Genomic DNA, 26456 nt, shown 5'->3' with positions numbered 1-26456 from the left:
ACAGATCATAACATGCCCATGCGGTTTGTCATGTATGTAACGGGAGACTGATCCACATAAATGGGGTGGACCCTTCCTCCCAACAAGCATCCTGTTTGAGAAATGGCCCTTTTGCCTTGTGGCTCATATTATATCCATCAGACCCTGGAGAGAGGAGAGGAAATTAAACCCTACCTCCATGGGTCGGGTACTATCCTAGGTTCTAGGATCTTTCACACCAGAGCTCAGCTTTTCTGGGCTTCAGTTTTCCGTGGGAACACCTACCTCACGAGGTTGTGATGATTCAACCCCTAACCCAGCTTGGTGTTTGGCACTGCAGTTAGTAGGCATTTGGGGAAGTTTTGTTGATCGGATCAAAACATGATCTAGAGATAATGTGTATGAAGATGCTTTGAAAACTGATGTTAGACACACACAGGGGTTATTATGTGATCTTTGTTTAGGGTTTGTCCCCCATCACCACCTGTGCCTCCTCAGACCTTGCCCAGTGCCCAGCTGCTGGCACTATTAACCCATCAAGTGAGCACCCCCCCCCCCAGCAAGTGAGTATTTACAGAAGCCCTACTATATGAACCCAGCACTTGAGTGCTGTGGGGAATAGAGAGACATAGGAAGCATAGTCTGGGCCCTCAAGAGTCTTTTGGGGCAACCAAACACACACACACACACACACACACACACACGCAGGAGAAACAAAACATATAAATAGGTACTCTGTTGGGTGGCATAGATGTAATAGGTAGTCCGAAGAGAGGGTGGTCTATAAGAGCTAGGAGTCCCTGGGGATCCAGGAGGGGCAGGGGAGAGGGCAGTGGAACCAAATATCAGGAGCAAACAGGCTTGTCTTCTTCATTTCTTTGTTTTTTTTTTTTTTAAGATTTTATTTATGTATTTGACAGAGAGAGCGAGAGAGCACATGCAGGGGGAGCAGTAGAAGGAGAGGGAGAAGCAGGCTCCCCGCCGGACGCGGGGCTGGATCCCAGGACTCTGGGATCATGACCTGAGCCGAAGGCAGATGCTTAACCATTTGAGCCACTCAGGCACCCCTGTCTTCATTTCTGAAGCAGTCTTGTTACTTGTTGGTATTAACTTTGGGTGGGAGCGGTAGGATATAGGGAAGGTGTCCTGGGATAAGGAGTCCCAAATTCTTCTCCTGGGCTTACGGTTTTCTAGCTGTATACCCCGAGGAAGTCTTTAACTACTGTAAAGCTCAGTTTCCCCACCAGTGTAATGGGGCCATAACCTCTTTCTCACGGGTTTGTAGTAAACACTGAAATAACATTTGTGAAATGCTTTTAAGAAGTGCTTTACAATTTATTTTTCATTGCATCTATCCTCTTATAGGGTCTTGTGTGTGTGTGTGTGTGTGTGTGTGTGTGTGTGTGTGTGCAGCACTTTGAGGTTAGGAGTTCTTTTGAGAAGATTTTACTTCCACATTTTCTTAGCATCCACTTTGTGCTAACGATTGTGATGAAAAAATTCAGTCTATGCCCTCAAGAACCTCATGGTCTACTAGGAAAGAAAGATGAATAAAGAGACGTTCAGTGCATAATGAATGTGGGTGGGTACAGTGAAAAGGGGACCCAGTAGTGTGTGTGTGTGTGTGTGTGTGTGTGTGTGTGTGTGTGTGTGTGTGGGGTTGAGGGGAGTCCAGGCAACTCCCACCCCTTCCAGTCGGTGTAGACTGGAGAGTAGGTTTGTAAAACCTCTGTCTAGCCTGGGATGTTGTTGGCGCGTCTCTTCCCTAGTCTTCAGGACTGGGGAGGAGAGACCGGTGGAAGCCCCCTCCCCGCCCCCGGGCCAACCTGCCTCCCCGCTAGCCGGCCGGGCGCCTTACCGAGTCAGACCACTGGGAGGCTGGGGGAGCCGGGTTGGGCGAGGAGGAGAGCGAGATGGGGGAGCTCTTATTTTGACAGGGGCCTCTCCGGGCTCTGGTATGAAGGCAGAAGGAGGCAGCCAGAGAGCCCCGATGCTTATTCAGGCTGGGGAGAGGAGCCGAGTGGAGGGGCAAGCAAGGCTCCGGCAGCGCAGGGGAGCCCGGGGAGGCGGCGGCGCGCGGCGGAGCCAGTGGCCGGACATGCCCCGGACCCGGGGCCGCTGCACCACTGCCGCCGCCCGGAGCCAGCCGGCCGGACGCCCGCACGCCTGGGTCCCCTGGCGCCGCGCCGCCCGGGGGCTGCGACCCGGACCCTCGGCGTCCGACCAACAATAAGCGCCCAGACAGCCCCCTCCCCGCCCCGCGCCCGCCGTCCCCGCGGGCCTCGGGGAAAGTGAAAGGAGGAGGCGAAGGAAGGGAGGAAGGAAGGAAGGAAGCAAGGAAGGAAGGAAGGGAGGAGGAGCAGGAGCCGGAGCCGGAGCCGTGAGGTTCGGGGCCGAGACCCTAGCCCCGAGCCCCGGGCCGGGCGGGTGTGCACGCTCTCCCGCCGCTGCCCGGCGCCCACGACCATGCTCGGCGGTTGGGAGGCAGGAACCTAGGCGTCCAGCGACCCCCGGATACTCTCTCCTGGGCCGGGCTGGTATTGAGATCAAGGCGTCCAGGATCAAAAGATCACCGCCTGCCCGCCCCCCTCCGCACCTCCAACTGGCAAGCCGGAGGACCCCAATCCAGTTACCGACCCTGACCTGGTCATGGCGTCCAGCTCCGGCCTGGCGTGAGGACCCCCGACCCGCGCGAGGTGAGGGGTGGGCTGGGGCCGAGGGCGAAAGTCATGCCAGGCAGGCAGAGGCGCGAGGAGGGAGATCCAGTTCCAACTGGGGAGGGGGAACACAGTCTGATTGTCTGTTGCCCTCTGGCACGCACCCCCAGGCTGTTTAAGGGGTGGGGGACGCCCCCAGGGTTAGTGGTGGCTACTCTTGGGCCCCCAATCAGGTTGGCAGCCCCAGAGCTCAGGGGGGAGGGCTTAGGGGTAGCCAGGGGACCCTGCCACCCTAGCGCAGAGAACAAGGCCGGCCTTGGGCCAGCTGGAGCAGCAACCCTGCCCTGGGGGCTTCTGGGAGATGTAGTCCCCCTCCCAGGCTCACCAACCCCTTGGGTCCCAGCACCCCAGCATTCCTTCCCTGGCTAATGGGAGCCTCCAGAAGGAGGTGCATTAGGATTGGGGATTGCTGAGGTTACCCTCTGCTCCTAAGCAGTGCCTAGAAGCGATAGGGGCTGTGACTGGAAGAGTCTCCCTGGCCAAGGATTCTCAGTAGTGTGGGCTTGGCTGGGGGGTGGGGCAGTCACACAGTTCCTTGGAGGTGTCCCTGCACTGCTAAGGGGAGGCTCCCCCTGCCTTGGTCCAGGGGAGCTCTTGGGGGAGGAATATGAGGAAGAGAAGTGAGACTTAAGGCTTCTTGCCTGTCTGGGGTATGTCCTATCCCTGGGCTGCTGGAATTTGGTTTCTGGAGACACTGAAGTCTACTCTCCCCTTCTCCTTCTGGGTTGCTGAGGAGTGTGTCCCTCACAGTCTGGAAGTCTGGAGGGTGTCTCTCTGGAGCAGTGAAGCCAGGATCTGCTTCTGTCTGTCTGTCCAGCCTCCTTCCTTCCGGGTTTTTCTGACACCCCCTCCTCCCGCCTCCTTAAGTCTGTCTGCTGCTTGGGGTGTGTGTCTGTGTCTGGGGGTGGGGGTGGGGGGCTCTGCTGCAGGGAGGAAAAGTGTTGCTCTGGGAGAGGTGAGCTGGGCATGTGACTGAACCGTGAGATAGGGGCTCGAGGCCCACTTGATCTTTGGCCTTGGTTTCCTGTTTTACCTAGGAAAGCAGTCTTCACACTGTATCTCCTGGAATCCTACTGATACCTCTGGGCAGCTCTCTGAGTGTGACCTCCAGGGTGGGTGGGCTTCCACTCGTCTTGTTCTCCCCACTCCTCAGCCTCTCCAGAGAGTAGCCACTTCTGTGGGGCCTGGCTTTTCTGCTGCTCCCCAGTACGGTCTTGCCTTCTCTGGGTCAGGACCACGATTTCATGGCCCCCGGGGGAAGAGTATGATCAGGCCCTGTCTTTCTGGTGTCATCTGTGAGGCGCCTGGTGATAGAAGCCTTAGGACGCAGTGCGAATGGGCCAGGAAGGTGAAGGGTAAGGGAAGTCTGGTGGAGAAGGAAGGTGCTGCCTCCCCTAGGTGATCAGACTCCTTGGTCTTGGAGAACGAGGCCTGGAAGGCCAGGTTCTAGCCACCTCCCTCTAGAGGTTGTCTGCTTACCTGTATTGCTCCTGATTAGGGGCAGGAGTGTGGGGAGAGGTTTAATGTTTGAAAGGGTGCTGGTTAGGAGTTAGAATACCTATAATCTTCCATCCAGGGTAACTCTTGCGCTCGGGATAGCAGGGGCCCCATGGCTGGAGATGGGTTCTGGAGGTCCATGTGGAGGTTCAAAATGAGTCTCTAATTACTGGGGTTGAGGGTCAAGGCGGGAAGAGATTACAGAGTCCTGGAGAAGGATTGGTGGTCCACAGAAATCTGGGACTAGCACAGCAGTGGTAATGTAGGGCCTAGTGAACTTGCTTATTGAACCTGTGCCGGGCACCCATGCCTCTGTCTGGGTGGTCCCTGCCCCCCAGCTTCTGGGTACCTGGGTTAAGCAGAAGCCCTGGGCTGGAGACTCAGCTTCCCTGTACAAGCAGGGCAGTAGCCTTCTGGGCAGAGGCCTAGTGGGTGGCAGTGTCGACTCAGCAAGGGCTGGAATGCCTGGCACCTGCTTTAGATTAAAGGAGATGCCTGCAAAGGGGGGATGCCTGCCTGTGGGGGAGTGGCTGGGATGGAGCTCCATGTAGCCCAGGAGTGTGGTGGAAGAAAAGGACCAGGGTTGCAGGTAGCAGCAGCTCTGGCAAGAGCGGAAAGAGCCGGCACTCACCCAGCTCTGCAGCCCCTCCTCCAGGGAGTCTAAGACAGGAGCTGGGGGCACCCCCACACTGCCTCTGGCGCCACAGGCTGAACTTCTGCCCCAGTGCCCAGGGGATGGGGCAGCTTCGGTGAGCCAGGGTGTCTGAGTGTCCAGTCTTCCCAGGACTGGGAAAAGCCTGCAAGGAGGTGGGGGGGCACTTTGGGGGTTCTTGTCCTGATGCCATGTTTACTCTTCTTGGGGCTCCTTGGTTGCTGGTGGTGAGGCACCCCAAGAGCCTGGGTACCCAGGGGTGATGGGGAAATGGCATCCCTTTCTTGTGCCAGGAGCCCTGGGCACTGCCCGGGTGCTGACCTGGGGGGAGGGGGCAGAGGGGGATGGCACCGTGGGAAAGTGGGCAGCCGTGGGAGCCAAGCGGGTACAGGCTGGGTGCCGCGGGCAGAGAGCCTCTGCCAGGCCCGCTCTCCCTGGGGTGGGGCTGGCTGTTCCAGGGACTGGCTCAACCTGTTGAGCGCCTGGCGGCGGTAGCTTGGCATCTGTGCCCCTGCCTGCCAGCCCTGGCAGCTGCCCACCATAGCCACACTGTAGGGGCTGCCCCCAGGGATCTGGGAAAAGGAGGCTCCGAGTGGCCAAGGGGCCAGGATGGGTCTGGTAGAGGCTCATCTAGAGAGCGCTGAGTTTCCCCAGGTCCTGTCCTCTGACTGCCAGAGCTGGGCTGGGCCAGGTGGAGGGCTAGGTAGCCAGAGGCTAGGAGCTGAGGGGCTAGGTGGAGAGGGCTCTTGAGGTGCTGCATGTCGCTTGAATGGGCGGCCCTAAAGGCAGTCTGGAGTTGCAGCCTGGAATTTCCTCTGCTGGGTGCCAGGGCCAGGCCTCCAGAGCCCCACCCCCAGCCTGGCCTGACCTCCCCTCCCTGGGAGAGAACCACTGACTTTCCCTGGAGGTTGGGGGAGGGGCAGTAAGGGCATTCTGCTGCCCTGGGAGGGGAGGGGTGACTTCCTGGGTGTGAGGGTATGTTGCACTGCCTCAGTCTCCCCAAAGGCCCCCCTCCCCGTGAAGAAGAGGGAAGCCCCTGGTTCCCAGGGAGCTGTTTCCCACCCTGCTCCGAGTATGGGGAGTCCTGGGTCCCACGGAGGATCTCTGAGCCCTGCGGGCCCTTGCTGTTCCCCCACCCCTGCGGATCCCTTAGCTTTGGGCCCACCTTGGGGCTCTGCTAGCTGGTGGAGAAGAGGAGCCGGGCGGGGTGCTACTCTGTAGGGGAGAAGGTATTGAGCACCACCCATAAATGGGGGAAGCGGGCACAGGCAGCTTCTCTTTTCCTCTCACTCCTGAGGGGAAGGGCAGCCTCCCTTGCCTTCTTACTTTTTCAGTCAGTGGCCAAAGCGGAGTCCTCTCCTTCTCTGCCTCCTTTCCACCCCAGGCCCTTCCTGCTTGGCCCTGGACCGCCTGCGCCTCCTAACCTTGGTGTCTCTTCTAGGGCCCCCTCCCTGGAGGCTGGGATTCCCTCTGTCTCACCCCCTCCTCCAGGGCTGGTGGCCCTGCGCTGGCGCGTCTTCCCCTCCCCCTTACTCTCCACCCCCAGCCTCAACTGGGAATGGCCCTGAATCCAGCATTTCCAGCATTTCGAAACCAAGATTGTTTTGAAATCCCGGAGTACTTCTCCACCCCCTCTGACTCCCCTCCTCCCCACTAGCCCAGAACTTAGTCCTCTAATCTGACCTCATGCTGTGCATTGCCAGGGTCTGTGTGTGTGAGTTTGAGTGCTAGAACTCAGCCACGTGCATACTACTGTGTGTGTGTATGCACACGCGCGTGCAAGCGCGGGAGCCAGTGTGTATCGTATCCCAGTGTGGGTGTATCTTCTGTCTGTCAGCAGTTGTGTGTGACCGGCCCGTGTCTTTTGTGATTCTGGAGCTCTACTCGTTCTCTGGGCATGTGGCAGCCTCTGTGGGTCTTGAGGCATTCTTGGGGAGTTTGGGGTTATTTTTTGGAGATAGATATCCTGGATGTGTATCTTTGGGAATCACGTCTGTGTCTCAGTTGCATGTCCCGGGAGTGTCTCTGAGGAGTGTGTATGCCTGGGATTGTGTCTCTTTGATGAGTTTATGTGCGTGTGTGTGTGTGTGTGTGTGTACACATGTGTGTGCTCTGCTTCTGTTCTGCTTCTCTCCTCCTCCCTTTGAACATGTCTGGGGTCTGTAGTCACAGGTCTCCCCGCAGCAACCTGGGACATGGAGTCCTCTGTCCCTTGATAGGAAGGTTTCCTGGAGTGGGGCCAAGGCTTCTGGCAGTTCCGTGGTCCTTGGAGAGAAAGTAGTAGAGTGGGGAGACTTTGGGATAAACTGTCCCCCAGGGCTGGGCTCTCTTCCTCTGCCCCTCACAGACACCCAGCACCTTGAGGGGTCCCAGCACCCTCTTCTGGACCTCATGATACAGTGGTGGCTGACCATAGAGAGGCTAGTGCCCTAAAGGAAGGGCTAGGAAAGGGAGTTAACCCTCCACCCCAGTCACTTGCCTCACTGGGGATAAGAAGAGGCCACCCACATCATACCTGGGATCTTGGTGGCTAATTTAAGATTCAGGAAAGTTGACTTCTCTGGCTAGGGGCAGACAGCAAAACAAGACAAGACATTCATATTTCCAGTGTTCACAGAAGAGAGAGGGGGCTGGAATCCTAAGGGGGTGATGTTCCACCCCAGAAATATGAGGCGTTTGGGGTGGGGCCAGCTGCCATTGTAGCCTGGATCTTGGGAAGTCCTTCGCGTCTAATTTCATTCTGCAGTTAGACAGTGTTCTGCAGTGGGGGAAGATGCCAGGGGGGACTTTTTATTTTATTTTATTTTATTTTATTTTATTTTATTTTATTTTATTTTTTTTTGCCAAAACAAGGGTGGTGATAGCAGAGTTATGTTAGCATGGGATTCAGGCACCAGAACCCCTCATAATCTCACCATGACTCAGTTTCCCATCCTGGGATCTCAGGCTCTGATTGAATGCTTTCCTCTAGAAGCACTTGGGTCAGATCAGTGAGGAAGAAGAGGGCCCGGGGAAGGGGCTGTCTGTAGGAGTCGAGGGCCTGTGGAGACAGCAGCAGGAGGTAGGCAGAGGATAAGCTGTCCCTTCCTCCCACCCCGTGGCCTCTGGTCCCAGGACACAGTGGGAGGAAGGGAGGGCTAGAGGCACAGGTTGGTACAGTGCTCAGTGACCCAGCAAGGGGAGGGCTTTGGCAAAGAATTTTCAGTTTGTTTCTCAATCTCTGTCTCTGAGACACGCACACACGTCACTGCAGACACCTTCAGGAGATGAGCCTAGAAAAGTCACCTAGGTGGCGGTAGGGCAGGGCGCTACCAGATGGGGCTACGTGCAACCAGCTGCACTCTGGCAGAAGACGCCCTGCACCTGCCCCCTTGAACTGGAAGTTGAGCCCAGCCTGAGGTCTCCTACTCAGCTCCCCCATCCTGGGCCTGGGAGCAGCACAGGCCGGACAGGGTTAAGTCTGGTTGGCAGGGACACCCCCCTACCCCCAGTTCAGAGAGAGAGAGGGAGGGGTGGTTAGCAGCTTGCTCTAGTTGGCGTCTCTCCCAGAATTCTTCGGAAAAGAACTCCCCTTTGACCCCCAGTACAAACTGAGCCCAGCCACCAGCCTCCCTCCCGCCTGCCTGTGGGAGCTTCACCCAGCCCCCCTCCTACTGAACTGCTAAGCCAGATCCTCTCACCCCAGGCCCTCCCAGCCAGGCCGGTGGGGACTTTGCATCTTCAGGGGACAAGGTGTATAACCAAAGGGACCACACAGGGACACGGGAGAGGCACCATTCTTTTCTCTGACATAGGATAACTCTGGGGCTGGCTGGCACTGAAAGCCAGGATCCTCCGGTCTCCCCATCCATCCCTTCCCCCAGGACCTCAGGCCAGGTCATGGGAGTGATTGGCCCCGCCTCTCTCGAAGGCATCTTCCAGTGCCTTCTCCTTTCCTGCTTCCAGGATAGGGAGGGGGAGCAGTGTGGTGCCGCAGCTGGGTCAGGCCTGGCTCCCGGCCAATCCACAGAAGTCCTGGAGTGGGGGGGTGGTGTCCGAGTAGCTCAGAGACTTCCTGGAGCTGCAGGCGGTGTGTGTGTGTGTGTGTGTGTGTGTGTGTGTGTGTGTACACGTTTCTGTGGTGTACATGTTGGGGGAGGGGCTGGGGTTATGGGAGGAGCAGGGGCCTAGATTGCTGGCTTGGGGCTTCTAGCTGTGACCCTCTCTCCACAGGGAGCCCCCTTCCCAGACCACACCTTTGAGCCTGAGCCCAGCACACATTACTTCTGAGGTGAGAGCCCGTGTGCGTGTGTGCCCTCCGCAGCCTCCTCGCTGCCCTCTTGTCTGCCAGTCTCCTGCTTGGCTTTTTGTCTTGGGCGCCCTCGTCCTAGCTTTCTGCCCCCACTTCTCCTTTCCTTCTCTTGCCCCCGGAGGAGGGGAGCTAACAGCCTTCCTACCTGGAACCTGGGGGTGGGGGTGGGGCAGGAAGGGTTAAAGCGCCTCTCCAGTGAAAGTCCCAGGCCTGTTCTGAGCTGGAGGTGGGGAGCTCCTGCCTGGTCACCCCTGGAGGGCAAGGTACGGTTTCCTGGTCATCCTTCCATACTTGCCCCGCTCTGTCCTGGCTTTGGCCTCCGCCGGCTGAGTCAAAGCCAGGGTGGCTACCAGCCACCGTAAAGTGGTTTCTGCCCTGGCCTCTACACACACACACACACACACACACACACACACACACACACACACGGAGGCTGTCTCCCTACTGCCACCCCCCTCCTTTCCTCCCTCCCCTCCTTCCTTACTTAGCAACAACTCCCTGAATTCACAACAAACACGCCTGTAGGCTCCTGGGCTGACTAGGGAAAGCTGCAGAAGGCTGAGGACAGGGAGGAGGCACTTCTCTTAAACTGTCCTTGGGAGGGAGGGGCTTCTCATCCCCCACCCTCCTTCCCCAGGCCCCAGAGGCGACTACCCCTCAGGGACGGGGAGGAAGTGGTCCTGCGTCCAGCTCAGGCAATGAAAAAGTGGGGAGCTGTGACAGGTGTGGCTGAACAGGTGTGGGGGCAGGGCCCGGACTCCACCCTTGACTAGCGAGTCCCACTTGACCTTTGACCCCCACCTGGGGAGCGAGAGGGGTGGCAGACTCCACTCCAGCAGACCGGTCTCTCTCAGCAGGGGCCCTGTGTTGTTGTCATGGTAACTTGCCTGGCTCTCTTCCGACTATTAGGGACCAGGATGGGTGAGGACGTAGCGGGTTGGGGGTGGGTAGGACTGGGCCCCCTCCCCCCCCCCCCCGAGAACTTTGCTCTCAGGGCACCTGGGCCGAGGGGGTGGGGAGTGGTGCGTGGCCTCTAGCCAGGACCTGGGGCACATCGGGCGTGGAGGGAGTGTGTGTGGAATGAGTGAGGGGCACCCATTCTCTTGTCAGAGCACAGAGGGCTGATGCAGGCTGAACTGGTCTCACGAAATGGTTAAGAACCCAATTGCTGGCGTGTCTGGGTTCAAATGCCGGTTCTTCTCATTCTGGACTGTGTAACTTAGGCAAGTTACTGAACTTGCCTTGAAGCGGAGGGTCGTAAAAGTGCTTTCATGTGGCGCTGTCCTAAGGACTCCATCAGATCGGGCATGCGTAGCCTTCAGGACAGCCTGATGTGGGAGTAAGTGCTCCATACGAGGCAGAGATCCTTCTCTCTGTTCCTAGCCATCACTTTCTGCAGGGACTCCCAACACCCCCACCCCAGGGGGCTTCGGCAGGGAAGAACTGTTGGCGGTGGGAGAACTGGGGGGTTGAAGGGGACAACCTTTCCAGTACTTCAGATTCGTAGATTCTAAGACCCTTCCAGACTCACCTCGCTGCGTCAGTCTCCCCACTGTTGGAGCCAGCTGACATCTTGATTGCAAGTTCACCAAATAGCCACAGGCCCAGAGAGGGGCCTGGGGGCCTTAGGACATGTCCCTCCCCGCCTGCCGGCACTTCTCAGGCTGAGCTCCCCTCCCCCAGGCTGCTGGCTCAGATCAACTTCAGCCCCCCCCCACCGTTCCATCCCTGCTGCTCTGTTCTTTCACCAGGCTGAACGCAACATTCTGTCCTTAAATGGCTTAACTGGCTGCCTCCTCTCCTTCCTGGCCTAAGGGGTCAGGGACCTTCCTTGGGGAGAACAGTGGCAGTGTAGAGCTGTGACATGGATGGCAGCTGTTAGGGCTGCCCCAGGGTCCAGGGTCCCCCGGATTCCCTGTACCCTCTGCCTGGGCATTTTCCCTGAATGTGGCAGAGCAGTGCCCAGGCCTGTGATATGTATAGAAGCCCAGATGGGCATGTCTGGCACCTGCCACACACGACGGGGCAGGGAGGAGGCCTCCTGAAGCCCAGAGGAGGGGTGGGTCATATCAGCATCCACAGTGGCCAGAGGACTCTTTTTGTGGGCTGCATGGTAAGTGTGGGCCAGCTGGAAAGAGTTCTGCTTCAGCCCTGTGTGCCCTGGGGCAGGGTGAGTGCCGAGGGGAGGGAGGGGAGGGACACTGCATGAGCAGGGCTCCTGAAGGTCCTGGCGTGGGGGATGGGATAATGCAGGAGCTGAGGCTTGGGAACTTCTGGATGAGGAGCCCAGGAGTGGACAGCAGGGCTGGGGTACCCACAACTAGGGGAGCTCTGCAGACAGGTGGTTTGGATGTTCTGGGGAGTAAGTATCCAAATCTCAGGGGAAAGTGGATTATAAGACGTGGCAGAAGTGCCTGGGATCCCAGGGCTCCTGGGTCTGAGACCTGGGCTTGGCTAGCAGGTACCTTCTCTGGCCTGGTACCAAGATGGGTGGGTTGGAGCCCCTGGCTCTACGCATCCCCTCCTTCGGGAACCAGAGAGGACACTTCCCTTCTATGGGCCTGAAAGTGAGGGCTCAGGATTGGCTTGGGCCATGCCTCACTGCTAGGCTGGCCATGCCGCCTATGCCCGGCCCCTGGGGCCTGTTCCTTGGGCAGGCTGGGGCTATTTTTGGGATTGGGCTGGGGCTCTGGGGCTGGTTTCAGATGTTCCAATGTGAACAGGAGAAAATGGGAACAGATGGCTGGAGGGTCCTGCTGGGAGCAGGTTATTTTTAGGGCCTTGTTAACCCTTTTGGGGCTTGCAGAGCCACCCTGAGAGGGACAGCCGTCTCCAGTTGAGAAGAGGACGGGTCTTCTCCCTGGATCCCTGCTTTCTAGAACTTCCTGCGCCAGTTGCTTCTCTTGCCCTCTCAGACCTTTCACTCTTTAAGGACGTGCGTGGCAGGAAAGTAGGCTCCAGCTTCCTCCAGCCCAAACCCCGCAAGAGACTACCAAGGGGTCAGGCGGGGAGAGGGCTGCCTGGCTGGGGGGACGTGGGCCACTGTGAACGAGAAACCCCCTTTCACTTGCCTCCTGAGGTTTTGAGACATGCACCTGAAGCTAAGAGAGTGGATAACCGCTTTCTGGGTTCACACTCTGGGTTCAGGTGTATGTCAGTAAACTTAGTGATGCCCAGGGGAGAGTGAGCTGAGGGAGCTGGAGGGCAGAGGAAGAGCCAAGCCTTTGTACTCAGGACCCCTTATATGACGTCTGGGGGCCCCATTCCCTTGGATACTCCAGGGGCAAATGCCCACATATCTGGGTGCCATACGGGGGTAAAGAAGGGGACATCGTGGCCAGAGGTGGTTTCTTGAGGGCTGAGTGTCATAGGCACCCTGTTTCTCTAAGAGGATCTCACCCTATACATTTATCCTCACTTTGAAGATGAAGAAACAGGCTCAGAGGGACAAGTCCCCTAGCTCAGACAGGGCGGGATGTGATTGTCTGCCTGACTGCAAACCCAGCCCTCACTGCACTGCCTGCCGGTGTCCCAACCCCAGGAGGTGAGGCCGCTGGGGCAGGATCTCCTCAGGGAGCAGGTTTCTGGAATGAGTGTGGGAAAGGAGGCCTGGGGGCAGGGGACCCTGCCTGTCCCTGGTCTCCCAATCCCCTAAGCCCTTCTTGCCTGAGGGTGCCAGGACTGACACCAGAAACCCTGCTTGGCCTTCCTGTCTTCCCTGCAGGAAGATCACAGGCACACATCCTGTCTCTCAGTCCCCACCCCCACCCCGTCCTGGCCCACAGGCTCCTGCTTCCTGTAGGGTCACGGCCGTCTGGATGTCAACGTGGGCAGAGCTGGAGGGCCCTCCAGGTGCTGCTGGTGCCAGGGGTTTGGGCCGGGCAGGCGAGGTGAGGGGGCTGGGAGGATGTGTCGGCCGCTGGCGGTACCTGGGGGAGAGAGCCGAGCAGCGGGCGCTGGGTGAGGGCCCGCCCCGTGGTGCTGGCTGGCTGTGCCAGCAGTCTGCCCGCACTCCAGTCCTCCCACAATGGCCCCATTGTTCCCAGCCGCCAGGCCGTTTGGAGGAGGTTCCTAGGCCACCCCTACCCCCCCCCCCCAAACAGGGGCCAGATTAACCCCTTGGAGGACAGGCCAGGTGAGGGCCCACAGGGAGCTACCCTGCCCATTCCTCCCTTCGGGGACTCCAGGCTTTGGGAAGTCACCTTCCACCCACGTGTCCCCAGCAACCGGCTGACTCCAGAGACTGGGGTCTCCCACTGGGGAGGGAGTAGCACCTAGACCCTCTGCCACCCCCACCGTGGTGCAGGTGCCAGGGGGCAGGAAGTGCCAGTGGGGTGGCAGGCGGAGACCAGATATATTTGGGCCGGTGGGGCTAATTCCAGCCACCACCGCCTGCCCTACTGGCTCCTGAGCTCCTTTCCTTCCTGTGAAACCAGAGCTGGGTTGGGCCTAGCTCAGGATTTCGGTGGATTTAAAGAGGCAGCACCATCCCTGCCAGCCTGGCTTCCTCTCCCCCTCCCCAGGTAGGGTCTGGGGCAGAGAGAGGACCGAAGAACTTCTGGCTCTGGCCTTGCCCCGGGCTAACCCTGGGCCCTCGCCCCGGTTGGGGGTACCAGGCTCTTGGCAGCTCCTCTCTCCCAGAGCTTTGGGCGGGTGGGGTGGGCGGGGGTGGGCTGTGGTTTCCTGTGTTGGCTGTTTGTGCCTGGCCCAGAGTGCCCGCCGCCTGCCTGGGCTTCCTGCCCTGTCTTGTTTCCTTGTGCCCCCCACCCTCCCTTCCCCCTCCCCCCTGAGGGAGGGAGCAGCCAGGGATTGGGCAGCGGCCTTTGGGGGCACCCCACTGCCAAGGCATGTCTGCGTCCCAAGGCCTGGCCGCATTGGCACTGGCTGAGGGAGCCAAGTGAGGTGACTTCAAGCTTGTCTAGGCAATGCCATTTGTCTTGCTGCCTCCAGAAGGGACAGTGGGCACCAGAATGGGCAGAACCCCCCCTTCCCTCCAGAAGCACCTTGTTCAGAGACCCCAGACTGGAGTAGTCTGGGACTCGGAGTTCCCACGTCACTGCAGGGTTGGGGTTGGCTGGCATTACCCTGGGGCTGCAGGTGGGGTGCGGTGGTTTGTCAACCAGACAGAAATTGTTGATCGGCATGGTCTCCTTTGGCAAGAGGTGGGGAGGGGCCGGGAAGTGGGGAGAGCTGCTAGGAACCAGGGCTAGGGGACCGCCTCTGAGCCTGTGGGTCCCCACATAGAGGGTCCCAGAGCAATACCTTGGTCCTTGAGCAGATTTCCTGCTGGGCTATGAATCCTTGACCTCCCCACTCGGCTGAGTCACCACCACCTCAGGAAGAGGAAGTGACCTGGGTGGTAGAGGAGAGCTTCTAGGGACCAAGGAGTCCTGACATCCAGGAGAAGGGGGACCCAGCCCTTGTTGTCTTGGGAGCTGCATCTCCCTGAGCCAGGGGACAATAATTCCACCCCCATGGCTCCAGGAGGGCCCGAGCAGACCATTTTCTCTCTAGAGGTGTCTTCCCACCTTACCTGGGAGCGTGGAGCCTCCAAACCGTTTTCTCACTGACTCTCTTGAGTGGTTTCGAACTAGGCAATAAGGCTGGTGGGCAGGCTGGCAAACGCAGCGGGGGCTCCCAGCGTGGGGCAGCTGGAAACAGGCAGGTTGCCACTGGTGTGTGAATGCCCATTACACCTGTGGCAGTTCTGTGTTGAGCATCCACTGAAGGCATCCATGGAAGCCTTCCTGATCTCCCTCCCCCCGCCGGGGTCAGGTCCACAGGCTCCCCTCAACCCCCAGGGAAGGCGATGGGGAAGCAGCAGATCTCTGGCTCTTTGTTTCAAAGCCTCCTGGGCTGTGCTCCTGGCCCTTTGCTCAGGGGACTCTCGCAGCGAGTTCGTGAGCACAAGTCATCACTCCCCACCCTACTTTCTCCGAGGGAGCCACAGCAATGTGCCCAGAATCCCTTGCCTTTCCTTTCACTCATCCCAGGGGCTCCTGCTCGGGTGCTGAGAAGCCCCCTTCACTCACTGGTGAAAAACTGCACCCACCAGGAATTAGCACCCCCCCCCACCGCCCATCCCCAGGCCTCCAGGTCTCTTCGGTGGGGCCCTGAGTGTGTAGAGGAGGAGGGGTCTTTGGGAGCCTGGGCAAACTCCTGAGGGGTAGGGGGGAGGTATGAGATGGGAAAGTCCTGACTCATCTGTGCTTGACTCAGCTCGCCCTGCGGCCGGGTGGGAGCGAGGGGGTGGAGTTGGAGAGGGGAGAGCCACTCCAAGATTCTTCTGAGGAGGAGCCTTGGTCAGACTGGGGACACTGGAGAGGACGAATTTCCTAACAGCCCCTTCCCAAATTATTACAGGTCCCAACATATGAAACTGTAAACACAGGAGGTAGTGGGTGCCCCTTGCCCCGCCTCTCTGCCGCACAGGGGGCGGGCCCAGTGCCTGGAAGCCCACTTCTCCCGTGCAGGCTCAGACGAGGAGTCCTGACTCCAAGAGGGGGGGCAAGACACTGCAGTGCGGGGAAACACCGCAGGAACGGGGTCTTGGCGCTGCCACGCACTGGTCACATGACCCAGGGGCATGTCGCTTCTTTTTCCCACACCTCAGTCTCATCCTGGTGAAATGGGGATGATAATACTGTTCCTTTAGGTGGTAGGTAGTTTTGAGGAGCCGCGCGGTGGTGAAGGTGAGAGCTTGAGTGAGACGCGTCAGCCACAGGCCTGTCCCTAAGCCCAGGTCCCTCTCCAGCCCCGCTCTTAACTGCTTCTGCTCTAACCTGTTGCAGGAGATGGGGGCTGGCGGAGGGAGGCGTCCAAGCCGGGCCCTGGACTTTGGAACCTTCCCCTGAGGAGCCTCTCTTCCCAGAGACAGAGCTAGAGCAGGGAAGGCCAATATGCTTGGGGTTAATTTAGGGTTAGACTCCCACAGGGTCACGGGTGGGGGGTGGCCTCGCCTCCAGGTCCAGCCCAGCCTCCGGCAGCCCTGCTGGGAGCGGCGGGAGTGCGCACCGACGTCTGGCTGGGCGGATCACGAGGGCGAGGCTGGGCCCAAGTCTCCTCCCCTCCCCCACCCTGATCGGTGGGGCGGGGGAGGGGAGGGCAGGGGGCGGTTGGGTGAGGCTTCGGTGTTTGTGTGAGTCTATTTGTTGGTGTATCTATGGCCCCGCGTGTATGTGTGTGTGCGCGCGTGTGTTCCTTTGTCACTACCAGGCTCAACTTTCTCCGGTTCCCTTGTGGCCGGGCCTCAGTCTTTTCATCCGTTCAATGAGTCGGCGCGCTCCCTCTCTGCCGTCGGGCAGCCCGGGCGTCTGCGGGTGCCCCAGGCTGATTCCGTGCTCCTGCTTGGGCCAGCGCCTCCCTCGCCCTCCAGCACGCCTCCGCGGGTCGGCGTGGGCGCGCCTCTGGTTTCCTGGGCTCCGTGCGTGTCTTTGTCTCCCTGTCCACGTGTGAGCTGTGAGTGTGTGTGAGTCAGAGTTCGGGTGCTTGTGGGTCTCGGAGCCCCTGCCAGGCGGCGCCCAGCGCTAGGCCGAACCTCGGCCCGCCGCCGCCGCCCGCGCCCCGCCCCTCGCCGCACTTGGCCGGGTGTCTGTCCGTGCGGCGCGTGCGGGGCCCGGCGAGGCATGCTGCAGTCCTGTCCGTCTCCCGCTCCCTCGCTCGCTCGCTGGCTCCCTCGCTCGCTCTGCCTCTCCGCTCGGGCTCTGCCGAAGGGGGCGGGGTGGGGTGCAGGGGCGGGGGGGGGGAGGGGAGGCTCCTGCATTCTTGCGGTCGGGGAGGAATCTGAGCCAGCGTTACTGGTCTCCAGAAGAGCCCAGCTGCAGCCCCGGGGCCCCGCCAGGCCTCTCGCTGCCCGCCCGGGCCTGCTGGAATGGGCACGGGCTAGGCCTCGAGCTGGGGGCGGGGCGGGGCATTGCCCCTACCCCCGGCCGCCTCTGCGCCGGGGGGCGCCCTGGGGGCGGGGCGTGAGGAATGCCCCACCCGGGGTGAGGGGCGTGCCTGGGAGCGGGAGTCCCCCAGGGGGCCAGAGCAGAACTCACAGCCGCCCCACGCGGGCACCTTTGCAACCTATCCTTTTAGTGATTTCTGCCTCTGCGGCCCGGGGGAGGGGGGGGCCCTGCTAGAGACTGCAAGCTCCCTGAGGGTAAGGTGCGGGAGGGATCGGGATACAATCGGCCTCTAGGATAGAGACCCCACCTAGTAGTCCTCCCTTTCCATTCCCACCTTACCCTGTCTAGTTCCCTAGTCCCAGGGCTGTTGGGTCCTCCCTTCTCCCTTCCCCTTCTTACACCCCCTCCCCAAGTCACAAGTTTTCTCTTTGGGGCTTGTTGCTGCAGTCCGTGCTCCAGTACCGAGTACCTGGCTGGGCCCTGGGCACGCACAGGGGCCGTAGCCCCACTGTGTGTGGGAGCCATGAGGATCCTGGCTAACAAGACAAGGTGTGTGGGTGTCGTGGAGGGCGGGAAGTGTGTGTGTGTGTGGAGTGCGGGGAAGGGAAGGGCCCAGTGATCATGGGGCTGAGCTGTGCTGGCTTGGAGAGTGAGCCCTATGGGCACTTGGCTTCTAAGGCCACCGGTGGGCTAAAGGGGGGTCAGAATGGGAAGGCCTGCCCTGAGGCAGGAGCCCACAGCCTTAATGCCTGGGCCCAGGGGACAGAGGGCAATGGCAATCAGCTATGCCTGCTGCTCTAGTCCCTTCCAGCCCTTGCCTCCTAAAAAACGGTTTGAGCCGACCCCCGCCCACCCCACCGTCGGGTCCAATGGCGCCCTCTGGCCTCAGTCTAGCTGGGGGTGGGAGCTGGAGGGAGGGGCGGTGCCTGCCTCCCTCCCCTTCCCCAGGAGAAGCCGGCAGACAGGGCCAGGCGGCAGCAGCAGGACAGCAGAGCTGAAATAAATCTGAGCTGGTGTGGAATGAGGGGGGATAAATATCCTCTCCCGTGATGTGATCTTTCCAGCGGCTATTAATAGGTCTCCGGGGAGGGGGAGGCGGTGGGGGGAGCGGGCTGGAGCTTAAAGGGCCCGCAGCCTAGGCTGCAGGAATCCTTGGCTTCCAGCTTCGCTCCAGTCTGCTCAACACACCGCTCCCCTCCCCCTTTCCTCCTGCTCCTGCCTGCCTGCCAGGCCTGCCGGTGGACCCCCTTCAGGCTTTCCCCTCCTGCTCTGGGGAGCTGTCTGGACCAGTGGGTACCACTCTCCAGTGTGCTTGTCCCCATGTCCCCAGAGGAATGGGGCCGGGGCATGAGCAGTGACCCTCAGGTCCTGTGCCCCTTACCTGCTGGTGTTGGGGCACGTGAAAGTTGACAGTGAGGACCTTGGAAGGAGACTGGAGACAGCAAACCCTAAAAGAGTGGTTGTTCAAGTGCTGGTCAGGTGCTGGTGGAGGGGCTGGCGTGGAGGCTCTCAGTCTGATGGATGTTGGGGGGATGGGGGCGGATTCTGCCACTCAAGGCCCTGGTTTCCACTTGAATTGTGGGGTCTGAGAGGTGGAGAGGGTTGCCCTATCTTCACTGCCCAAGGTGGAGAAAGGCGTCAGCCCTTGTCTGAGGAGCCAGAGGGGGAGATAGGGAATAGCTGGTGGTCTTGCAGACGCTCCTCGGCCCCCACCGCCACTACCATTAGGTGAGGCAGGATGCGGCAGTTAAAATGCAGGCGTGCTAGGCGCCTAGCAAGATGAACTTTCCTGTCTCTCCCACCTTGTCCCAGGTTACCCCACCCCAGGAGGAGAGAAGCTCCAGGGAGCCCGCCGCTGTCCCCGCGCGGCCACTGCCCCCCGGCCCCAGCCAAGCCAATGCACCCAGAAAATAAGTTGACCAATCATGGCAAGACAGGGAATGGCGGGGCCCAATCCCAGCACCAGAATGTGAACCAAGGACCCACCTGCAACCTGGGCCCGAAGGGCGTGGGGGCGGGGAGCCATGGGGCCAAGACCAACCAGATCTCACCCAGCAACTCAAGTCTGAAGAACCCCCAGGCAGGGGTGCCCCCTTTCAGCTCGCTCAAGGGCAAGGTGAAGAGGGAGCGGAGCGTGTCTGTGGACTCTGGAGAGCAGCGAGAGGCTGGGACCCCATCCCTGGATTCAGAGGCCAAAGGTACCCCATTTCCTGATCCCCAAGACCCCCGCATGTTCCAGTCCAAGGCCCAAGCTTGCTGCCCCCTTTGCCTCATCCCTGTCCCTTGCTCCTCTCCAGCATTTATGCAGGGTCACCTTTCTTTTACCCCCATTATACCCACTGACTTGGTCATTCTGTTAGGAGTGGGGGTGGCCAGGGCGGGGACTTCTCATCCTTAGGTGCCACACACGGAAGGGCCACACAGCGTGATGGGGCTTCGGTCAGCCTCATTCCTCTCCAGAGGGGGAGAGGGAGGCGCTCTGGGGTGAGGAGCGGACCCACACACCTCGTAGGAACCTCCTGGTATCCCAGCTGGTGGGAGCCTTTGAGCAGGCTCGGGGGCCTGGAAGGGTAGCAGTGGCTTCCCCCTCCCTCACCCACCCCCCCAGCCCTAATTAGAACCAGTTGTGGTTGGGGATTATGCTGTGCTTGGTGCTGGGTGGGGGAAGGGAGACAGGCAGCGGGGCTGGAGAGAGAAATCAGAAACAAATGGTGTGGTGGGGGCCAGGGGCTGGCAAAATGCCCACCATGGCCTGGGCAGTGCCCTCTTGGGGGGGCATCTGGGAGCCTGGGCCTGTGGAGCCCCTGGGTGCAGGAGGACAGGGCCTCAGGGCCCTCACTCTGACCCCTGCCCGCTCTGGCCCGCAGAGGTGGCTCCCCGGAGCAAGCGGCGGTGTGTGCTGGAGAGGAAGCAGCCATACAGTGGGGACGAATGGTGCTCAGGACCCGACAGCGAGGAGGACGACAAGCCCATTGGGGCCACCCACAGTGAGTGCCCATCAATGCCAGGCTCTTGTGGCCCGAGGTGCCCTGGGGCGGGGGGCGGTGGGATGATGGCTGCCCTGAGGGAGCCTCCCTCTACTCACCTAGGACTTCAGAGGTCTGAGTCTGAGCAGGGAGCAGGGGTCAGGGGCCCGGGGCCCAGGCTACTTCTCTCCCGTCTCACCTGTTGCTCTGTCCCTCCCTGCACCGTGACAGCTTAGCCCCTGCCTTCCAGGTGCTCAGTGGCCCCCTCTTCCGAGGGACAGCGTTGGGGTGGGGTGGCCCCTCCTGGCCACACCACCTACGCCTCCTCCCATGAATTCTTGGCCTCTGCTGCCACCTACTGGTCAGTGGAGGGAGGGTGGCGAGGGTCCTGCATCTCGGAGCCAGACGGTTGGCTCTGCCTGGCAAAGTCTGGCTAAGCCTGGGTGTGAGCTGACAGTGGCTGTGTCTCTGGCGCCCTTCCCCAGCCTCTGACTGACTCCTGGAGTGTGTCACCAGGACGAGGAGTGGGTGTGGGTGGGTGCCCGCTCCTCTCATTCTTTTATTGATCAGTGTCTGTTTGGGCCCTGCTCAAGTAATGGGGAGAACCTGACACTCTCCTGCCCTTGGGAGGCCCACACACATTTACTGGGTGATTCCCCTCAAAACTGACATCTCTTTGAGGGGAGAAACAACTTAATGCAGACGGAACTAGCCAGAGAATGTTAAATTGTGAACGGCTTGCCGGCTGGGACCCTAGAAAGGAGGAAGAAAAAAATGTGCTGGCTCCTTGGCTACTTTGTTTTATCTAATCCTTGCAACAGCCCTAGGAAGTAGGTGTGATTCTGGTGAGGAGGAAACAGACTGAGCAGATTTTTTGGAAGGAGCGGACCACGTCCGTCCGTGGAGGTGGGGCGCGCGGGCTGGGACTTTAAAAGTCCTCTGATCTCAGGTGCTCCCCAGGGTGGTCCATGAGCCCCGCTGAACCCATCAGTGATGGATGGGGGTGGTCACTGCCTCCTGGGACCCACGAGCCCTCCAACCACTCCAATTTGCTTTTTTTAACTGCCAGGATGTAGAAACGTTGGAAGAAAGAGGGAAATACGAAGGAGAAGGTGCTAACACCCCAGCCCCAGCCCCAGCGCTAAAGCAGCCATTGCTACTGTTTCAATCGTACTTGCCTCATGTTCTCAAAGAGTTCTTAGATTGGCCCGTCCGATGTAGCGGCTAATAGCACAGCTTCTGCAGTCAGACCACTGTGGTTTATATCCTGGATCTCCCACTTTTTATTTGTGTGAATTTGGGAAAGGGTCCCAGTTTCCTCATCCATAGAAATGGATTTCTTCACAGGATTGGTGTGAAGAGTGAATGAATCCATACGCGTAACCCTTAGAACACTGTTAGCTTTATTATTGTTATTATTGTACTAGAGAGTTCCTTATTGGAATAAAGCCTTTCTCCCTCCCCTACCTTAGACCAGGGAGTCCTAGGTCTGCGTACGGAGTACACACCTTGCTCTTCCCAGGACAGCCCTCACCACTGAGGCCAGCTCTCAGGCCCCCTCCGCCCCCAAGCTTTTGGCTCTGTAATTCTATGTAAAATTTGTTTATCTTGGCATGGGAATGGGTCCACTGACTTACCTGGTGCTGTTAATGACCACGCGTAGATCTTTTTGAGGCTAGGACTTAGCATCCACTTTGTGACCATGGGACAAACTTCGCTCTGTGCTCAGGGTGGTCAGTCTACGCTGGGAGGGCACCCATTATGCCAGCCTTTTCTGACTCTGTTTTCTAAGTGATTTTTTTTTTGTTGGCAACATCGTTCTGAAGTTGCTGTAAAAATAGATTTCTTTGACCTGCCCCGCTGTGCGGAGCAGGGAGTTAGTGTTTCCATTTTATAGATGAAGCAACGGAGGCTGAAAGGGCTGAGCTGTCTTGTCCGTACGGGCACAAAGTCCGTTAGTGGTGGGCTAGAATGCAAAACCACTCGTCGTTTGACTCAGCAATCTCTGCAGCCTCTTGGCTTTCTCCCCTCGCCTGGTCAGAGTGTTGGCGGGTGCGCACGCACATGCACGCACACGCACACGCACGCACGCACACACACACACTGTAGTGCGTAGGTTCAGAGCGGGGCTTTGGGGTCCCTGATGGGCTGTGTCACCTTGGGTGAGGAATGTCATCCCTCCAGAGTTGTTTCCTCCTCTCTAAAGCAGAGTGTAGGACACCCTCCTCCCACGAATGTTGTGGTCAGGTGGAGTCACGTCTCTAAGTGCCCTTCGGGAGGCCAGGCACAGGGGAACCTGTTTGTAAGGGTCACATTTCCCATCCCCCTCGTCTCCATATGGTCCCCACAATTTCCGTCCTGGTCAAGGACTATTCGAAGGCAAGTAAGTGTGGACACCAGACACATACCACGAGAGTGTGACAACAGCTCAGCCAGCCAGCCTGAGCTGAGAAGCAGGGAGCCTGTCTGTCCCTGGGCGTCTCTGGGATGGGGCGGGGGCGAGTGGCAGCTGGCTCTCCTTTCTGACTCTGGGCCGCTTACCGCGTTTCTCTCCTCTCCCGTGCAGACTGTAATGTAGCAGATCCAGCCATGGCGGCCCCACAGCTGGGTCCTGGCCAAGCCGCCCAACTGCCCCTCAGCGAGAGCAGTGCACCAGGACCCCCGCATGGGCCGCCGCCAGGCCTTCGGCCTGACGCCCCTGGGGGCGGGGGTGGGGGTGTCCCCGGAAAGCCCCCCTCACAGTACGTGTATGTCTTCACCACCCACCTGGCCAACACGTAAGTGCCTCAGGGCGGGCCTCCGTTTACCCGGCACCCCTCGGCCTGGGGTGCTGCGTGCGCGCCTGAGGGGAGCCAGGGTTAGGTTGGGCTGGGTTGGGCAAGGGCAAGCCTTCCCTCCTGGCCACTTGTCTGAGCTGTTTGTGCCTGACCTTCTGCGCAGGGCTGCCGAGGCGGTGCTGCAGGGCCGGGCTGACTCCATCCTGGCCTACCACCAGCAGAACGTGCCGCGGGCCAAGCTGGACCAGGTGAGCGCGGCGCCCCGCGCGGCCACGGTGCCTCTGAGGACACAGGGTTGGCTGGTGCCTCCCCTTACCGGTCTCATGCTCTGCTTCTGTCCTCCCGCAGGTCCCGAAAGTGCCACCTACCCCAGAACCTTTGCCCTTAAGCACGCCGTCAGCGGGCACCCCGCAGTCGCAGCCACCGCCACTCCCTCCGCCGTCAGCCCCGGCCCCGGGCAGCGCCCCACCCGCTCTGCCTTCTGACGGTCCTCCCGAGGACGCTGGCCAGGACCTGACGCCCAACTCGGTGGGAGCTGCCAGCACAGGTGGTGGCACCGGGGGCACCCACCCTAACACCCCTACAGCCGCCGCCTCCAGCAACCCGCTGCCTCCTGGAGGAGACCCCAGCAGTGCCCCTGGCCCTGCCCTGCTCGGGGAGGCTGCCCCTGCGGGCAACGGGCAGCGGAGCCTGGTGGGCTCTGAAGGGCTGTCCAAGGAGCAGCTGGAGCACCGGGAGCGTTCCCTGCAGACGCTTCGAGACATTGAGCGGCTGTTGCTCCGCAGCGGGGAGACGGAGCCCTTCCTCAAGGGACCCCCAGGAGGAGCCGGCGAGGGGGGACCACCAGCACAAGCCCCTCCTGCCCCCCAGCAGCCCCCCACGGCCCCTCCCAGTGGGCTGAAAAAGTACGAGGAGCCCTTGCAGTCTATGATCTCACAGACGCAGAGCCTGGGGGGCCCCCCGCTGGAGCACGAAGTGCCTGGGCACCCCCCAGGCGGGGACATGGGGCAGCAGATGAACATGATGATGCAGAGGCTGGGCCAGGACAGCCTGACGCCGGAGCAGGTGGCCTGGCGCAAGCTGCAGGAAGAGTACTACGAGGAGAAGCGGCGGAAGGAGGAGCAGATCGGGCTGCACGGGGGCCGCCCTCTGCAGGACATGATGGGCATGGGGGGCATGATGGTGAGGGGGCCACCGCCTCCCTACCACAGCAAGCCTGGGGATCAGTGGCCCCCCGGCATGGGGGCACAGCTGCGGGGGCCCATGGATGTCCAAGATCCCATGCAACTCCGGGGCGGACCTCCCTTTCCCGGCCCCCGTTTCCCAGGCAACCAGATGCAACGGGTGCCTGGGTTTGGAGGCATGCAGGGTATGCCCATGGAGGTGCCCATGAATGCCATGCAGAGGCCTGTGAGGCCAGGTATGGGCTGGACCGAAGACTTGCCCCCCATGGGGGGGCCCAGCAATTTTGCCCAGAATGCCGTGCCCTACCCAGGTGGGCAGGGTGAAGCGGAGCGATTCATGACCCCCCGGGTCCGGGAGGAGCTGCTGCGGCACCAGCTGCTGGAGAAGCGGTCGATGGGCATGCAGCGCCCCCTGGGCATGGCAGGCAGTGCCATGGGGCAGGGCATGGAGGTGGAGCGGATGATGCAGGCGCACCGGCAGATGGACCCGGCCATGTTTCCTGGGCAGATGGCTGGTGGTGAGGGCCTGGCGGGCACTCCCATGGGCATGGAGTTTGGTGGAGGCCGGGGCCTCTTGAGTCCCCCCATGGGGCAGTCTGGGCTGAGAGAGGTGGACCCTCCCATGGGGCCAGGCAACCTCAACATGAACATGAATGTGAACATGAACATGAACATGAACTTGAACGTCCAGATGACCCCACAGCAGCAGATGCTGATGTCACAGAAGATGCGGGGCCCAGGGGACATGATGGGGCCGCAGGGCCTCAGTCCCGAGGAGATGGCCCGGGTGCGGGCCCAGAACAGCGGCGGCATGATGGGTGGCCCCCAGAAGATGCTCATGCCCTCGCAGTTCCCCAACCAGGGCCAGCAGGGATTCTCTGGGGGCCAGGGGCCCTATCAAGCCATGCCCCAGGACATGGGCAATACTCAAGACATGTTCAGTCCCGACCAGAGCTCAATGCCCATGGGCAACGTGGGCACCACCCGGCTCAGCCACATGCCCCTGCCCCCTGCGTCCAATCCTCCCGGGTCTGTGCATTCAGCCCCTAATCGGGGGCTGGGCAGACGGCCTTCAGACCTCACCATCAGTATTAATCAGATGGGCTCACCGGGCATGGGGCACCTGAAGTCGCCCACCCTTAGCCAGGTGCACTCGCCCCTGGTCACCTCACCCTCCGCCAACCTCAAGTCACCCCAGACTCCCTCACAGATGGTGCCCTTGCCTTCGGCCAACCCGCCGGGACCTCTCAAGTCACCGCAGGTCCTCAGCTCCTCCCTCAGTGTCCGTTCACCCACTGGCTCGCCCAGCAGGCTCAAGTCTCCTTCCGTGGCGGTGCCTTCTCCCGGCTGGGTCGCCTCGCCCAAGACAGCCATGCCCAGCCCTGGGGTCCCCCAGAACAAGCAGCCGCCTCTCAACATGAACTCTTCTACCACCCTGGGCAGCATGGAACAGGGTGAGTCAGCTGGGCCAGGCCGGGGGGTGGGGGGTACTGGACTCTGGCACTGGGAACCTGCCAGCAGTGCGGGGGGGGTGTTCTTGCCAGGGCAGGGGAGCGCGTGAAGGCATCCATACTGGGTGAATGGCTCGGCTTGAGGGGCACATGTCAGCAGCCGAGCGTGGGATTCCACACTGGGTGTCATAGGGCTGTCCCAGGCATTTGGAGGGGTTCACATTTGGGCTCTCTCCACTGTCTGGGGGCCCCGAGGCTGCAGGAACTGCTCGAAGACGGGTGGGCAATAGTGATAACAGGTTGAGCAGAACATTGGGGTAGAGGTGTGCCTGGAGGGGTCAGGAGATTTGGGAGCTGGCCTCTTCCTAACCCACCGTGTGAGCGGCCAAACTCGTCTTCACCTCCCCTGTCACCCCCGCTCTTTCTGTCTCCCCGCTTCTGTAGGTGCCCTCCCGCCTAGCGGCCCCCGGAGCACCTCCTCAGCGCCTCCCGCCAACCCTCCCAGCGGCCTCATGAACCCCAGCCTGCCATTCACTTCCTCCCCAGACCCCACGCCTTCCCAGAACCCCCTGTCACTGATGATGTCCCAGATGTCTAAGTACGCCATGCCCAGCTCCACCCCGCTCTACCACAACGCCATCAAGACCATCGCCACCTCCGACGACGAGCTGCTGCCCGACCGGCCCCTGCTCCCCCCTCCACCACCGCCACAGGGCTCTGGGCCAGGTGCGAGGCAGGAAGGGGGCCGCAGGGAGAGGAGCTGGTGTGGGCACCGGGCGTGGGAAGAGCGGCCACGGCCAGCAGGCGCTCCCGTGTTTCTGCTGGCTCTCGTGTGCTCCCAGCAGGCCCTGGGAGGGGGGCGGGTGATGTCCCGGGTCAGGTTCCCACTTGTCGTGTAGCGAAACCAAGCCCAGGGCACCCGAGTGGCCTTGCCAGCGTCCAGTGAGTGAGGTGCCTACGGCAGACTGGGCCAGAACTCAGGTCTCTGGGCTTCTCACGTGAATGCCTGAAGTCCGTGCCGCTGAGCCAGCACAGGCCCCTGGTGGAGACCCT

General features: G+C 60.5%; 1 protein-coding gene across 4 annotated transcripts in view; it reads left to right on the top strand.

The window, feature by feature from the left end:
• The first annotated feature begins 1910 nt into the window (after window positions 1-1910).
• BCL9L (BCL9 like) overlaps window positions 1911-26456 on the top strand; it is a 28042-nt gene continuing 3496 nt past the window's right edge. The window contains exons 1-9 of one of the 4 annotated variants that reach the window (XM_026505612.4): window positions 1911-2675; window positions 9058-9115; window positions 17473-17574; window positions 18838-19223; window positions 19893-20012; window positions 22558-22768; window positions 22932-23016; window positions 23117-25406; window positions 25848-26129. In XM_026505612.4, coding sequence (XP_026361397.1) covers window positions 17549-17574; window positions 18838-19223; window positions 19893-20012; window positions 22558-22768; window positions 22932-23016; window positions 23117-25406; window positions 25848-26129 — 3400 coding nt within the window. In that variant the 5' untranslated portion in view covers window positions 1911-2675; window positions 9058-9115; window positions 17473-17548. The remainder of the gene's footprint in view (window positions 2676-9057; window positions 9116-17472; window positions 17575-18837; window positions 19224-19892; window positions 20013-22557; window positions 22769-22931; window positions 23017-23116; window positions 25407-25847; window positions 26130-26456) is intronic. The other 3 variants (XM_026505614.4, XM_026505615.4, XM_026505616.4) reach the window with 3 other exon arrangements.

Source organism: Ursus arctos, unplaced genomic scaffold (assembly GCF_023065955.2).
Source record: "Ursus arctos isolate Adak ecotype North America unplaced genomic scaffold, UrsArc2.0 scaffold_22, whole genome shotgun sequence".
NCBI lineage: Eukaryota > Metazoa > Chordata > Mammalia > Carnivora > Ursidae > Ursus > Ursus arctos.
Note: the sequence above shows the minus strand (reverse complement) of the source record. Positions and strands in the feature narration are given on the sequence as shown.